The sequence below is a fragment of the Lactuca serriola genome, chromosome 8 (genome assembly GCF_051521515.1).
Source record: "Lactuca serriola cultivar US96UC23 chromosome 8, Lser_US96UC23_V15, whole genome shotgun sequence".
NCBI classification, from domain to species: domain Eukaryota; kingdom Viridiplantae; phylum Streptophyta; class Magnoliopsida; order Asterales; family Asteraceae; genus Lactuca; species Lactuca serriola.
Window position 1 is genome coordinate 113,677,159 of NC_136415.1, and position 13,942 is coordinate 113,691,100.

General features: G+C 35.2%; 1 protein-coding gene across 1 annotated transcript; it reads right to left on the reverse strand.

Annotated features, from left to right (window-relative positions):
* Positions 1–231: 231 nt before the first annotated feature.
* LOC145069099 (heat shock 70 kDa protein 4) lies at positions 232–2,873 on the reverse strand. The gene is made up of 2 exons (XM_079016073.1): positions 2,498–2,873; positions 232–2,093 (listed from the first exon to the last, which is right to left on the reverse strand). The coding sequence occupies exons 1-2, from the start codon at positions 2,709–2,711 to the stop codon at positions 361–363; spliced, it is 1,947 nt and encodes a 648-aa protein (XP_078872199.1). The 5' UTR covers positions 2,712–2,873; the 3' UTR covers positions 232–360.
* Positions 2,874–13,942: the final 11,069 nt, after the last annotated feature.

Genomic DNA, 13,942 nt, shown 5'->3' on the forward strand with positions numbered 1-13,942 from the left:
AGACATTCCCGTAGTGTTGATTAGCACAAAGTATTATAATAAGTCGTTAAAAATTAACTACTTTGCTAAAATATTCCTCCCATTTAGGTAAATTCGGTGACTTATATAGGGAATACCCACTCATATTTTTTTTGTGTAGATTCTGCTTTCCCATTTTAAACTTCCGAAATTCCAAAAGATACAAAATAGTTCAAATAAACGGATAATCAAACAAAGTTACAAAATAGAATATTGGCGACAAATTTATCATGAAAAAATCATGATAGCATTATATTTTAGAAATTCATGATAATTAAACAAACCAGTCAATACACAAAAATAAACATTTTTATACTCTTTCAAAAACCCCTCTCAAAAACCTTAATCTACCTCTTCGATCTTTGGTCCGGCGCCACCGCTTGAAGGTCCATCGTCCTCCATCCCTCCACCCATTTCCGGCCCACCTGCGCCGCCCTGGTACATCCTAGCAATAATCGGGTTGCAAACCCCTTCCAACTCCTTCATCTTGTCCTCAAACTCTTCAACCTCCGCCAGCTGATTCCCATCCAGCCACTGTATCGCCTCCTCCACCGCATCCTCCACCTTCTTCCTGTCTTCCGCCGCCAGCTTCGAGCTTATCTTCTCATCCTTGATCGTATTCCTCATGTTATAAGCATAATTCTCCAACGCGTTCTTCGCCTCCACCTTCTTCTTATGTTCCTCATCCTCCGCCTTATATCTCTCCGCTTCCTGCACCATCTTCTCTATCTCCTCCTTCGACAGTCTCCCTTTGTCATTTGTAATCGTGATCTTGTTCTTCTGCCCTGTCGTTTTATCTTCGGCCGACACATTCAAAATCCCGTTAGCATCAATGTCGAAACAGACGGTGATCTGTGGAACACCACGAGGAGCAGGAGGGATCCCAGAAAGCTCGAATTTTCCGAGCAGATTGTTGTCTTTAGTTCGTGTTCTTTCACCTTCATAAACCTGAATCAAAACGCCTGGTTGATTATCAGAATAAGTCGAAAACACCTGCTCCTTCTTCGTCGGAATGGTGGTGTTTCGTGGTATCAACACCGTCATAACACCGCCGGCGGTTTCAAGTCCAAGAGATAGAGGCGTCACATCCAACAGAAGCAGATCCTGAACCTTCTGGTTGCCTTCACCGCTTAGAATGGCAGCCTGCACCGCCGCGCCGTACGCCACCGCTTCATCTGGGTTGATGCTTTTACAGAGCTCTTTCCCGTTGAAGAAATCCTGCAACAATTGTTGGACTTTAGGGATCCGGGTCGACCCGCCCACGAGAACCACGTCGTGAACGTTGCTCTTATCCATCTTCGCGTCTCTCAAACACTTCTCGACCGGATCCATACACTTTCTGAACAAATCCATGTTCAACTCTTCGAACCTTGCACGGGTGATTGTCGAGTAGAAATCGATTCCTTCATATAGAGAATCAATTTCGATTGTGGTTTGAGCTGTTGATGAAAGAGTCCTCTTTGCTCTTTCACAAGCGGTTCTCAATCTCCTCAAAGCTCTTGCATTCCCGGTAATATCTTTCTTGTTCTTCCTTTTGAACTCCTGAACGAAGTGGTTCACCATCCTGTTATCGAAATCTTCCCCACCCAGATGAGTGTCTCCGGCAGTCGCCTTCACCTCGAAAATCCCCTCTTCAATGGTGAGGAGGGAGACATCAAAAGTGCCACCACCCAAGTCAAAAATCAGCACGTTCTTCTCGCCAACACTTGAAGCCTTCTTGTCGAGCCCATAAGCAATGGCGGCTGCCGTTGGCTCGTTGATGATTCTCATAACGTTAAGACCCGAGATTGCACCGGCGTCCTTGGTGGCTTGTCGCTGAGAGTCGTTGAAGTAGGCGGGGACGGTGACCACCGCGTTCTTAACGGGGTTGCCTAAGTAAGCTTCAGCGATTTCCTTCATCTTGATTAAAACCATGGAAGAGATTTCTTCAGCAGAGAATTGCTTCTCTTCGCCTTTGTAGTTGACGACAATCATGGGCTTTTCGCCGGCGCCGGGGACAACTTTAAACGGCCAGTGTTTCATGTCACTCTGCACTGATGGATCGGAGATTCTCCTTCCGATTAAACGTTTAGCATCTGCAGAAATCACAATGAATTGTTCCAATGAGACTTTAAGAACCACTGGAAATAAACTCAAAATTCAAACCTAGAGCTTACTAAAGAGAATAAAAAAACATTGAAATTAGAAATTAAGCACATTTTCCAGAAAGAATTAAAGACGTCGATATGATTCTCAAATACTACGATCCAAAATATCCCTTTTCCTCATAAAACCATAAAGTTTATTTAGAAACTAAATTTATGAAATTCAAAATGCATGGACTTCTACTTCAAATACAGAGCTCTGTAACAACATCATATAGATTTACCAAAACACATAAATCAAAACTTCGAGCTTTGACCTAAGTCTCAAGCAAAGCAGCATCACTGATAAGAGATACGCATTCCATTATTTTCAGAGAGAGAGAGAGAGAACATACCGAAAACTGTATTGGTTGGATTCATGGCGACCTGGTTCTTGGCAGCATCGCCAATCAATCGCTCAGTATCCGTAAAAGCAACATAAGAAGGCGTGGTCCTGTTTCCCTGATCATTGGCTATGATCTCGACACGATCATGTTGCCAAACGCCGACGCAGGAGTAAGTGGTTCCGAGGTCAATACCGATGGCTGGTCCTTCACCTTTTCCCGACATCTTTCCGATCACTCAACAAAAAACAGATCAAATTGTGAAATTTTAACACAGAAATTCACTTGAGAGAACGCTTTGCTTTTTTTCTTCTTGATGGAGGACGATTGAAAGTAGGGTGGTTATATAAAGGGAAAAATACCGGTTCCGGAATATACTAGATATCTCTCCTCACCTGTTTAAATTTATTATTTACTTTTTAGTTATGATATTGCTTCTTCTCCGCTCCTGGTTGGTTCTAGAGGCTTCCCAATGTTATTTTTCTGTAGTGATTTCCTTTTCAAGATTTTTTTTTATTTTTTATTTTTTATCTTTTATCGCTTAAACGTTTGAAAAAAAAATGCTACCAATTAAAAGCTTGGCTTTATTTGAATGATCAGGAGTTTTAAAGTAATGTGATGCAAAGTTTTTTTTTTTTTTTTCTTCGACAAAAATTGCAAAAATAGTCCATGTGGTATGTATTTTTTTCGGTCTTTTTAATTATGTTTATATGTAGATTTGGTCCCTCATAAAATTGAAATGACTAAATTACCCTTATTAGATTTATTTTTCATTTTTATTTTTTATAAGTATTTTTATATATTAAATAAAAATTCTCTCTCTCTCTCTCTCTCTCTCTCTAGTTTTAATACCAAGAAACTCAAAATCGACCATCATCCTCTTCTTCAATCATAGACCTCAATATATCTTCTCTTCCCCCTCATTATTTTACCGCCACCTCGTTCATGATTATCTCTCATAAAACCGATCAGCCTGCATTCCTGAATCATCCCTCAACTCCAGAAAGAAGGTCAATTCCTTGTATAAAGTATGTACAAAGAAGTTGGATCTATGTATGTTATTCCCAAATCAAAAATGAAACAAATAGGTTGTGTTTCCTATAATTGGGTTTTATCACACAGGTTTCAGTATGGCTTCCATCTCATCATCAATTGCAAGCATCCAATTCTCCTATTACTTGCCTTTTCGAAGCTTATTCGGTCTTAATAAGAGAAAAAGAGCAAAATCTGCACATTCATCAAAATTAATCGGTTGTTAAAGATTTTTTGTGCTCTAATGGTTCGTTCGATTTAATTCTGGGATTATGCAAGATTGAAACGGACAAAGAATGTGATGGGAGCGATTGGGCTTTTTCTTTCCCTTTACTGTCTTTGTTCACCCCACAATCGATCGACACTGACAATCGTAACTTTTCTTCTCTGTAATGCTTTGTTTAATTTGACTGAATTCAATTTTCAAATCGACTTTTTACAAAGGTATCATTTCCACAACAATCTCAACTTCCATTAGCCAAAAAATGTCTCTCGTTCTCTGGGACATTACCATCAGTCATCGAGGGAAAAGAACCAACATGTTATTCTTTTAGGAATTAAGATCCGAGAACACAACCTTTGCACCAAATCACTTCTGCAATAGGTTTTCTTGTGGTGATTTGGGACGAGAACGGAAACAAACGTATAGCTCTCACCGTTGAATTAATGGAGAAATCGATTTTCTTGTGTAGATTTGGGGATGTATGGAGAAGACAACCTAGGAGAGAGAGAGAGAGAGAGAGAGAGAGAGAGAGAGTGTGGGTCCCATAATTTTTATTAATAAAACTTTACATTAAATAGAAAAAAAAGACATAGAAAATGTATCAGAAGGGTATTTTTGTCTTTTTAATTTTACGAGGGACCAAAACCATAAACAAAGTAGCTTAAAAGGACTGTCAATTAAAAAAAGTTGAGTTTTTGACCAAAACCCAGAAAAATTCATACCACAGTGACCATTTTTGCAGTTTTGTCTTTTTTTTTATAATCTAGTATTTTCTTAAATATGTCTAATCGTGTATGATATATTAGGTTATAATATAGGTAAGTTCAATTGAGAAAATAAAAAAAAGTTGAGAATGTGGAATCATTCTCAGTCACTCATTTATTTTTGCTGCAAAAGTCTCTGTTGTTCAGCGGAAATGGATAAGGAATACACATGTGTTTCCAACAAAACATGTTTCCCTAAACTATGCTAATCATTACCTTAATATATATAAAAACATAGTTTTTTTTTGTTTTTTTAATTTTTAAGAAGCTATGTTTATCGAAAATTGATTTTAAATATACAAAAATTCATGATTTTTTATTCTCTACAAATAGACATCCATATTGATATATTTTTAAGATAAAATAAAAAAAAATATATTTTCAGCTATCGATATTCATAATTGAATAAATATCCATCAGATTTTTGTTATAGTACATTCGTTATTGACTTATGAATAAAAATGTATAATTAATTTTTTTTTTACAGTTTAAGTATCATTTATACTACTTATTCATATATTAATAACAAATTAACTGTAAAAAAAATGATAAATGTTTTATTATATATTACTATAAAATATGACGATAACTAATACACGTTTTATTCATATATAAATATAATATATGACGAAATATGATGTAAAAAATATATTTTAAGTAAGAAAACTTTATTACGTGTCATATTCATATATGAACAATACTTAAACTATTAAAAAAAAATAAGCATACGTTTTATTCATAAATGAATAAAGAATGTACTATAATAAAAATCTAATAAAATCATAAAAAAAATTATGAATTTTTATATATTTAAAATCATTTTTTGATAAAAATGGCATTCTAAAAATAAAAAAAATAAAAAAAAAAAGTATGTTTTTGTGTATATTAAGGTAATGATTAGCATAGTTTAAGGAAACATGTTTGGTTGGAATACACATGTTTATCCGTTATCTATTTCTGACGATAGCCTAAATGTTTTGCGGCAAAATAAATGTGTAGCTGAGAATGATTCCCCTATTTTCAACCTTTTTTTTCTCAATTGAACTCTCATATATATATATATATATATATATATATATATATATATATATATATATATATATATATATATATATATATATATATATATAAAAGAGAACAAAATAAGTGTAATCCAATATTATTTATACTTTATTATTTTCTTTCTAACAAAGATTATATAAATGATTATCAAATATTTTAATTTCAAATTTTCTATTAATAATGTTAATTTTAAGGAACTTAAAAAAAGATTTAAATTTCAATAAAAAAATCATAGAAAAAGATATATGTCATTTTTAAAGAATAGTAAAAAAAAGAAATTAAAAACTAAAAAAAAAAAGACCAAACTTCAAAAATGGTCCCTGTGGTTTTCAAAAATCTAAAGTTTGGTCCCTAATTTACAAAAACCTCACGGATCGTCCCTGTGTTTTCAAAACTTTTAACGTTTAGTCTTTATGACTAACTCCGTCAGTAGTTGTCCGTTAAGTAAAGGGCATTTTAGTCATTTCACTACCTAAAGGACCATTTACGAGGTTTTTGCTTAATTTTTTTTTAAAAAAAAGGAAAAAATAATATTTAATATGCAAGGGGTCTCTCTCTCTCTCTCTCTCTCTCTCTCTCTCTCTCTCTCTCTCTCTCTCTCTTCCACCTCCCATCAATTTTCCCATGGATCTGAAAATTAAAGCAAATTTGGCCTTAGAACGTAAACACGTTAAACAAATTGAATCCCCACCGGAAATCGCTACCTGTTGGGAGAAGCTTGCAGATCATCAAAGATCAAAGAGATGGAGAGGAGCATATCAACATAGATTAAAGAGGGGGGGGGGGGGTGAAGAGTCTTCGATGGTGGGAGATTGGGGGATCACCAGAAAAGAGATTGTCGGTGGCTCGTCGTCTGAACAACGATGAGAGGAAACTTCTCTTTACTTCACTATCTTGCCAGAAAATAGAAAACACGAACCTCCAACAACTAAGAACCCTCTTCTTCCTCAAAAAATCGGCCATGAAAACCTTGAAATCGGACCTTGAAAACCAAGGAAATCCATGTTCAAAAGGTATGAGTGTTTATCATCTGTATATTTAGCATCTGGGTTTACAAGTTTCTCTGAAATCATAACTTAAAACCTTGAAATCGGACCTTGAAAACAAGCCATATCACCACCACCATCGTTCAACAGTTGAAATGGAAATATTGGTCTCGCCTTAAACTCACCTGTGTGTATGCATTCCCCACTGTGTACCTGGGTTTCATCTTTGTTTTTATTCATAATACATAAATTATCATGAAAGTATAAATAATTGTGTTTTTGTGAAATCAAAAGGACGATATGGTCTTGTTAATGGGGGATTATGATAAAATAAAGAATCGCAGGTGTGTATGTGTGTGTGAGAGAGAGAAAGAGAGATAGAGAGTAGGACCCTCTTTATATTTCATATTTTTTTTTTTAAGAATAAAAAAAACCTCATAAATGGTCCTTGGGTATTGAAATGACAAAAATATCTCTCACTTAACGGTAGAAAGCTGACGGAGTTAGACGGAGGGACTAAAAATTAAAGTTTTGAAACCACGGGGACGATTTGTGAGATTTATATAAATTAGGGACCAAACTTTAGATTTTCGAAAACCACAGATACCATTTTTGAAGTTTTGTCAAAAAAAAAAGCCAAATGGCAAAAAATTTACTTTACTAGAGATTATGAAAATTTCTGGTATGTTTTCTTTTTATATATATTAGATTATAACCTATATAGGGCCAACGTAAAACAACTTTAAAAATTAATATATGTTATAGATAACAATATATTTCCAAACAATTAATTTTTTAGAAACTTAGATGATTTGTCTGTAATTGTAAAATTGTTAATTTGAATTAATTTTGGAATGTGTTTTTAAGACAAGCATAGATTAATTATAAAATGATTATGTTATATAATATAATATAAAATTATAAAAATTGAAAAAAAAACATAATCAATCAATCATTGACAAAATATTTTATGAACCTTAACAATAAACCATGCCTACATTACAAAAGAAAATTTATTGAAAATTAGAAGGGAAAAAAGAGACTAATTAAACCCAAAAGTGGATGAATTAACAAAATCAATGAATTATACCGATCTAAACTAAAAGTGGATGAGTTAACAAAATAGTAATTACTTGCTTCAATCTATATTTTCATAATAAACAAACAATGAACAATTAAGTTTTATTTTAACAAATCCTAACAACATTCTTATTAGAACTTTAGAAGCAAGAAACTATTGATAACAAAAAGATCCACTATTAACAAATATTAACTTAAAGTCGCATTCTTCCAATTAAGAAAGATTAGCATGTAATATTAGATTTCAATAAAGACTAAAAGAATAAAAACACCCATAAATGCAACTATAAAGTATAACTAATGAAATAGCACACACAAGATAAAAACTCAAAATTACAAAAATTGTAAAAACTCAAAACTAAAGATATACTAAACATTGCAAACCATTCATTAATGACTTATTAACCAAATACAAAGCAATGGACTTAAACCTTAATATAACATCTAAAATCAACTACAAAAGGATGAAAAGTTATATATGAGGAGAGAATCTGATATACGTCAACACAGGGGAAATATGGTTTTTTTTCGGCGTAAATGAAGTAGAGTAAGAAAAAGTAGTTGGGGAAATCTGTTGGAGCTTTGGGGTTGAATGGAAGTTTGTTAAGTTGTAGAAGTAGACTTATTTGTTATGATCTCTCTCTCTCTCTCTCTCTCTCTCTCTCTCTCTCTCTCTTTCTCTCCCTCCCTCTCTCTCTCTCTCTCTCTCCACATATAATCATTTCCTAAAAAGGGGAGTTGAATAAAACTCCTTGTAGTTTTTATTGTTTTCGATCCAATCTACATCAAAATGTTTAAGCGATCACATATAGATTATTACCATTTACAAGTAGTGTTTAAATCTAAAAAATCATTATATCTTAAGAATTTTGAGTACAAATTCTATGTTTCTTCATCTGGAGAATCCTTTCCATGTCTTTATCTTCAATCCATTGCATAATCAATAAGCATAAGTTTTTATTCATATTGTTTATTAAAACAAAATTACACAACTTAGTAGAAAAGAGAATCTACATGTTCATATATAAGGTCCAGTGTTATGTATGACTAGCATACACAAGTGTTACAGGGTTGGTGAAAGTTTCATGGATGAGTCGTGAGGGGTCAGCTGGCTAGTAGTGAGATGTTTAGCCTTTCCTCTAGGAGTGAGGTCTGAGCGTTCGTCTATGCTTATGAGTATTGTTAGGGTGTTGTGATGATCCTTAAGACAAACACGGGTAGGTGTGGAAGGTAGTATGGTCTCGTACTACTGAAAGCATAGGACCCGTACACGTAGCAAGGAAGTCACCAACCCTATGGATTTGTTGGGAGTTGGTTCCCTGTTATTTATATGGATTATCTAATATCTTCCTAGTGTATTTTTAGTATGGTGACTACGAGGCGAGTTGATATTGGATCCGGATCGGGATTAGGGGCTGACAATCAGATGAGGTTAGAGGAGTTGGATGCCAGGATCAGGATGATCCTCCATAAAGAGGTTGTGACCATCATTCGGGGTCAAATTTCGGAGTTGTTTGGGTCTATCAAGACCGCTATGATGGAGTTCTTTGATGATCGCTACGCAACCATTGCTGAGACCGCTATTGCTGCAGTCGTAGCCGCTGCAGGTATTGGACCAGTTCGGGTCTTTTAGTACCAGGACTTCGATAATACGAAGCCCCCGAACTTTGGCGTAGTTCAGGACCCCAATTATAGCCATGAGGTGGCTATCTGATGTTGAGGGATGCTTTTTCACTTGTTCATGTCCTGCTAACCAGAAGGTCAGGTGCACTCTGAACCTTATGAGGTCTGGAGCGAAAGATTGGTAGAGACTTGTTACGGGATCTTACTCTGATGGGCAGAGGGCTGCGGTGTCTTGGGATCAGCTCAGAGAGATGTTTTCTACTCGTTACATCCTTGGTTTAAGCATAAGAGGCTAGCTCAGGAGTTTTTAGAGTTGAGGCAGAGATCAGAGTCGGTGACGGAGATCACCTGGATGTTTACTGAGAGGATCGTGTTTTGCCCTAGGTTTGCTTCGGAGCAGGCTCAGATAACCCGTTACTTGAGCATGCTCAAGACGGATATTCGGCAGTTTGTTTCTACCCATCGGTGTGATACTTTGTTGGAGTTACAGGAAGTCGCTAGGTGGCGTGAGCTTGAGATAGAGCTTCAGTTGTGAGAGCAGAGGCAATCCCCGACGCAGTCGCAGCCTGCACTAAAGTGGTTTAAGACCGCTGATGACAAATTCGTGGGTTGGAAGGGTCGTATTTGTGGCAAGTGCGGCAAAGCACATCAGGGTACTTGTCGGTCATCTTCTGGGTGCCACAATTGTGGCCGACAGGGTCACATGGCGAGGGACTGCCGCCAGCAGGTGTTGTATTAATGTCTAAGTCCATAACTATATTTGGTATGTACTTGACCCGACCCGGCATGGTCCATTTGGGTTGCACTTCACCGGCACAATTTATATGGATAATCTTTTGATAAAAGTATATTAATATATTATAAGTTCTAATATATTAATATGGAATCATATTATTTAATTAGTATTGATCAAGAATTAATTAAGTGATCAAAATGAACTAATTAAATATGGACTCTTAGATATATGTGTGTGATGGGCCAAGTTCGTTTAGGTTGGGCTAAGCTTTCATGGATAGTCCATGGAGTGTTTAACCCATGGATCATATGAAATGAAAGGTCATGGGTTTAACCCTAGTCTCCATACTATATAAAGATGTCCTTGGTTGGTGAAATTGGCACTAGTGTGGGTACACTAAGAGGGCTAGCCGATTTCACTAGAGAGAACCAAAGTATTCTTATTCTCAAGTTCTTCCAAGGTGTTTTGGTGATTTGTGATTCCACTTGAGGCTCCCACACTATCGGGGCTAAGCTCTTAAAGCTTGAAGACATCAAGCTACACCAAAAGGTATGTCATCTAACTAGTCTTTGTAGTATAGTTGCCTCATAGTATGCTAGTTAGGATTAAAGCCTTGGAAAGTTCTTATTTGCATGTATAATAGAGAAAACATAGATACAAGGTTTATAGGGTTGCATGTACACCATAGGAGTGTTAGAATTCTCAATACCCAACAGTGGTATTAGAGCCTAGGCTTGTTTTCTTGTTATACGTGCTTAAACTGCTTAAAAATCGAAGTTTTTTTGCTATCTGGACAACGGAATCGACAAGTCCATCATGGGACTCGACGAGTCCATGCCTTAAAAATGTTCAAAACGATCCAACTCGCCGAGTTGGTTCATGCACTCGACGAGTTGGACCCCCAGACAACATATATTCGACTGTTCTGGCTGGAATTAGACTAGGAACATTACCCTAAGCTGTTTTTGACCTTATAAACTTGTTTTTGATGTGGTAATGTTCATTCTAATCCAATTTCAAAGATAATTATCAATAGATTCATTTTTTGTATTGGTTTAAGTGTTGTGCTAATTACATGGAAAAAGTTGGATTGAATTATCTTGTTCTTATGAGTTGCTTAGATTAATAGAAAAGTTATGTGAAATTGTTGTTTTCAATCCAAATTAATCTAAGAGTTGGTTCTAAAATGTGTTTTTGTAACTTGTCCTCAAGTTATATGAAAAGTCACATTTAAGTTTCATAAAACTCATAAAGTCTTCCATAAGTTATGGATAAGAAAAAGTCATATTCTTTTAATTGTTTAAAGTCTTCCATAACTTGTCCTCAAGTTATGGAACTTGAAGAGTTTTTAATTAAAACTAATTTAAACACACAAGTTATGGAATTTAAGAGTTTTGAATATTTTCAAAACTTTCCCTCAAGTTTTGGAATTTGTAAAGTTTTCTCTTGAATACTTTAGTTCCAAGTTAAGCCCTTAGAATTTTTAAAAGTTAAAATTCAACCTTTATACTTTATAATATTATAAGTTAATAATATATATATATATATATATATATATATATGTGTGTGTGTGTGTGTATAAGAGCAAGTCAGTCTTACCGTTAGTATGCCTCATTCACGAAGTTGGTCTATAAGGGGGTATAAGGTTACTGCCTATAAAATGGCAGTTTAATGGATGTCCACTCTCACCCACCGCTTCCTTGACTGGTGGAGGATCGTTAGCCGAACGGGTAGGACAAAGACTATAAATTTCTCCCTTTATTAAAAGTTATTAATGATAAATACTAAGTAACTAAACCTTTTATAAATACCCAATCTTAGTTACTTAGGAAAATGTGAATAAGGTGCTAATCCATGAAATTACACTTTGCACTTTGTTTAAGTCGGTTGGTGGAGTGTGTGTGGTTAACCGACACACTAACTCGTATTTAACAAGGTAGGCAAAGGGTAACTTAATGTTTATCATACTATCGATGGAGCGTGTGTGGTTAACCGTCACATCGATTGAGGGGTAAACACTTAAGGGTACCAAGTAATTTTCATGATTACTTCACACCTTGTTTTGTGATCCTCGGCATCCCAGTCACAAAACCTTAAGGGCAAACTCGAGATTGAAACATGCCATTGAACAGTTCAATGAATCTCAAAAGATCTAGGAGTCTCAAATCCAATTAAAAACCTAATAATTTATTTCGTTTTTCATGGTGGAAATTGGTGAATCGTCATTCACCTACCTTCAAATATTCTATAGCTTGGATTACGACATCCCTCTTCCAAGTTATAAAATATTGTGTTGGGTCCTAGCCTTAATAATTCATATTGGGTGTTATATTAAGGACTTAAATCAACTTTACTTGAATTTATCCCATTGTAGATGTCTAGTTCAGACATCTATGATCTATCGAAATCTCTTGGAACTTCACTTCCTCTACCTACTCCAATTATTCTCCCTAACCCACAAGTTCAAGGTCACTCAAGCCCTATTGTCAAGCAAGGTCTATGTGTGATCGCATCTTGGAGATGAAGTCACATATTGACAAACGGGAGAGTAGGGTGTCAAAGTCTTGAGAAAGTTAGTGGTTCAATCACTTTCTAAGCCACATAGTGAGTTCCTTTGGGACTCCTATGAAACAGACTATGACAAGACCCTTAATGATCTTATCTATTTGCTTGGTGCTGCTAAATCAGCAATGATTTGGAAGGCTAGTAAAGAAAATTTGATTAGAAGATCGACTTCCCAAAACTTTATAGACATTGACAATGAAGACACTGGAAATCCAGAAAAAGCATTCACTTCCCAATGGAAAGGGATCATCCATAGTCAACTCGGTTGACCAAATGGTAAAGAGAAAAACTAAGTCTGTGATTGTCCCATGTAGCATTGACAAAGGGTCCATTTGTTAAATTTTCCAAAGGAAGGGGCACTGTTAGCGAAGCTGCCAAAATTTACCTAAGGATGTTAAAGTCAATAAGTTTGACTCTACTTCAGGTAAAGTCCATTGTCTAACTTTGTTAAGCTCCTATTTGGAGATTCTTATTGCAAAATGTGACTGAGTCACATGATGATGTTATAAGAATCAAAGAAAAGAGAGAAAACTTAAAGGAAGTATATGCTGCTTCTGATCGCGAAGATGGATTTCGATCGCATCAGAATTTTGAAGCTGTTACTTAGGAGTTATGACACATTGCTTTAAAAATAGATAACAACAAGGTTTTCATATGGATTGTAAGGATAAGGTTTTCCGCAAGATTTTTAAAATAAAAGGAAAATTTTGACTTTATTTATTTTAAGTATCCTTACAATGGCATTTGTGAAAAAAAATTGTTGTTTGTGTGATTCCATTGCTGGTAATATAGGAAAATGTTTTTGATTCTTTAATTTGTGGTAATGTCTAAATTTACCAATTAAGGAAAGTTTCTCATCACCCAAGTTTCAATTGGACCAAAACTTGGAATCATGCAAGTTGTATAGTATGATGAATGAGAACTTTCAAGCATTGGAAAATTAAGACTAATTACTTGTTCACATGGATGTGTGAGTCAAGTAGAGGACTAAGGGATCGAGTACACATTCTTGTGCACTGATTAAGTCCACCATAAAAGATCGATAAGACTATTCGTCATGATTTACTAAATTTTAGTAAATATGGTTATACTTACAGGCTTAAGTATAATTCTGAAGCATTGAAAAAAAATAGTGTATGGCAGAACGAATAAGAAGAATCAAATTAGGCAGAAGGATAAAAGTTTCTCAAATCTGAAAAGATGGGAGAGTACATTAGTATCATGTTTTAAGATCATCTTAATGATTTTGAGACCTTATCACAATTCATCCTCTAAGTGCATTATGATAGTTAAGAAGATGAGTTATGAATTGTTGAAGTGGTTAAATCTAGAAGATGATTCATACTTCGTTCCAAAAACAATTCATAGAGTTATACTCTAAGATTG

What these genes read in the sequence shown, in the direction of transcription:
- LOC145069099 (XM_079016073.1), bottom strand. Translation starts at nt 2,711, where the DNA reads ATGTCGGGAAAAGGTGAAGGACCAGCCATCGGTATTGACCTCGGAACC. An exon ending in TCCAACCAATACAGTTTTCG is followed by an intron (nt 2,094 to 2,497) that starts GTATGTTCTCTC and finishes TGATTTCTGCAG; the next exon opens with ATGCTAAACGTTTAATCGGA.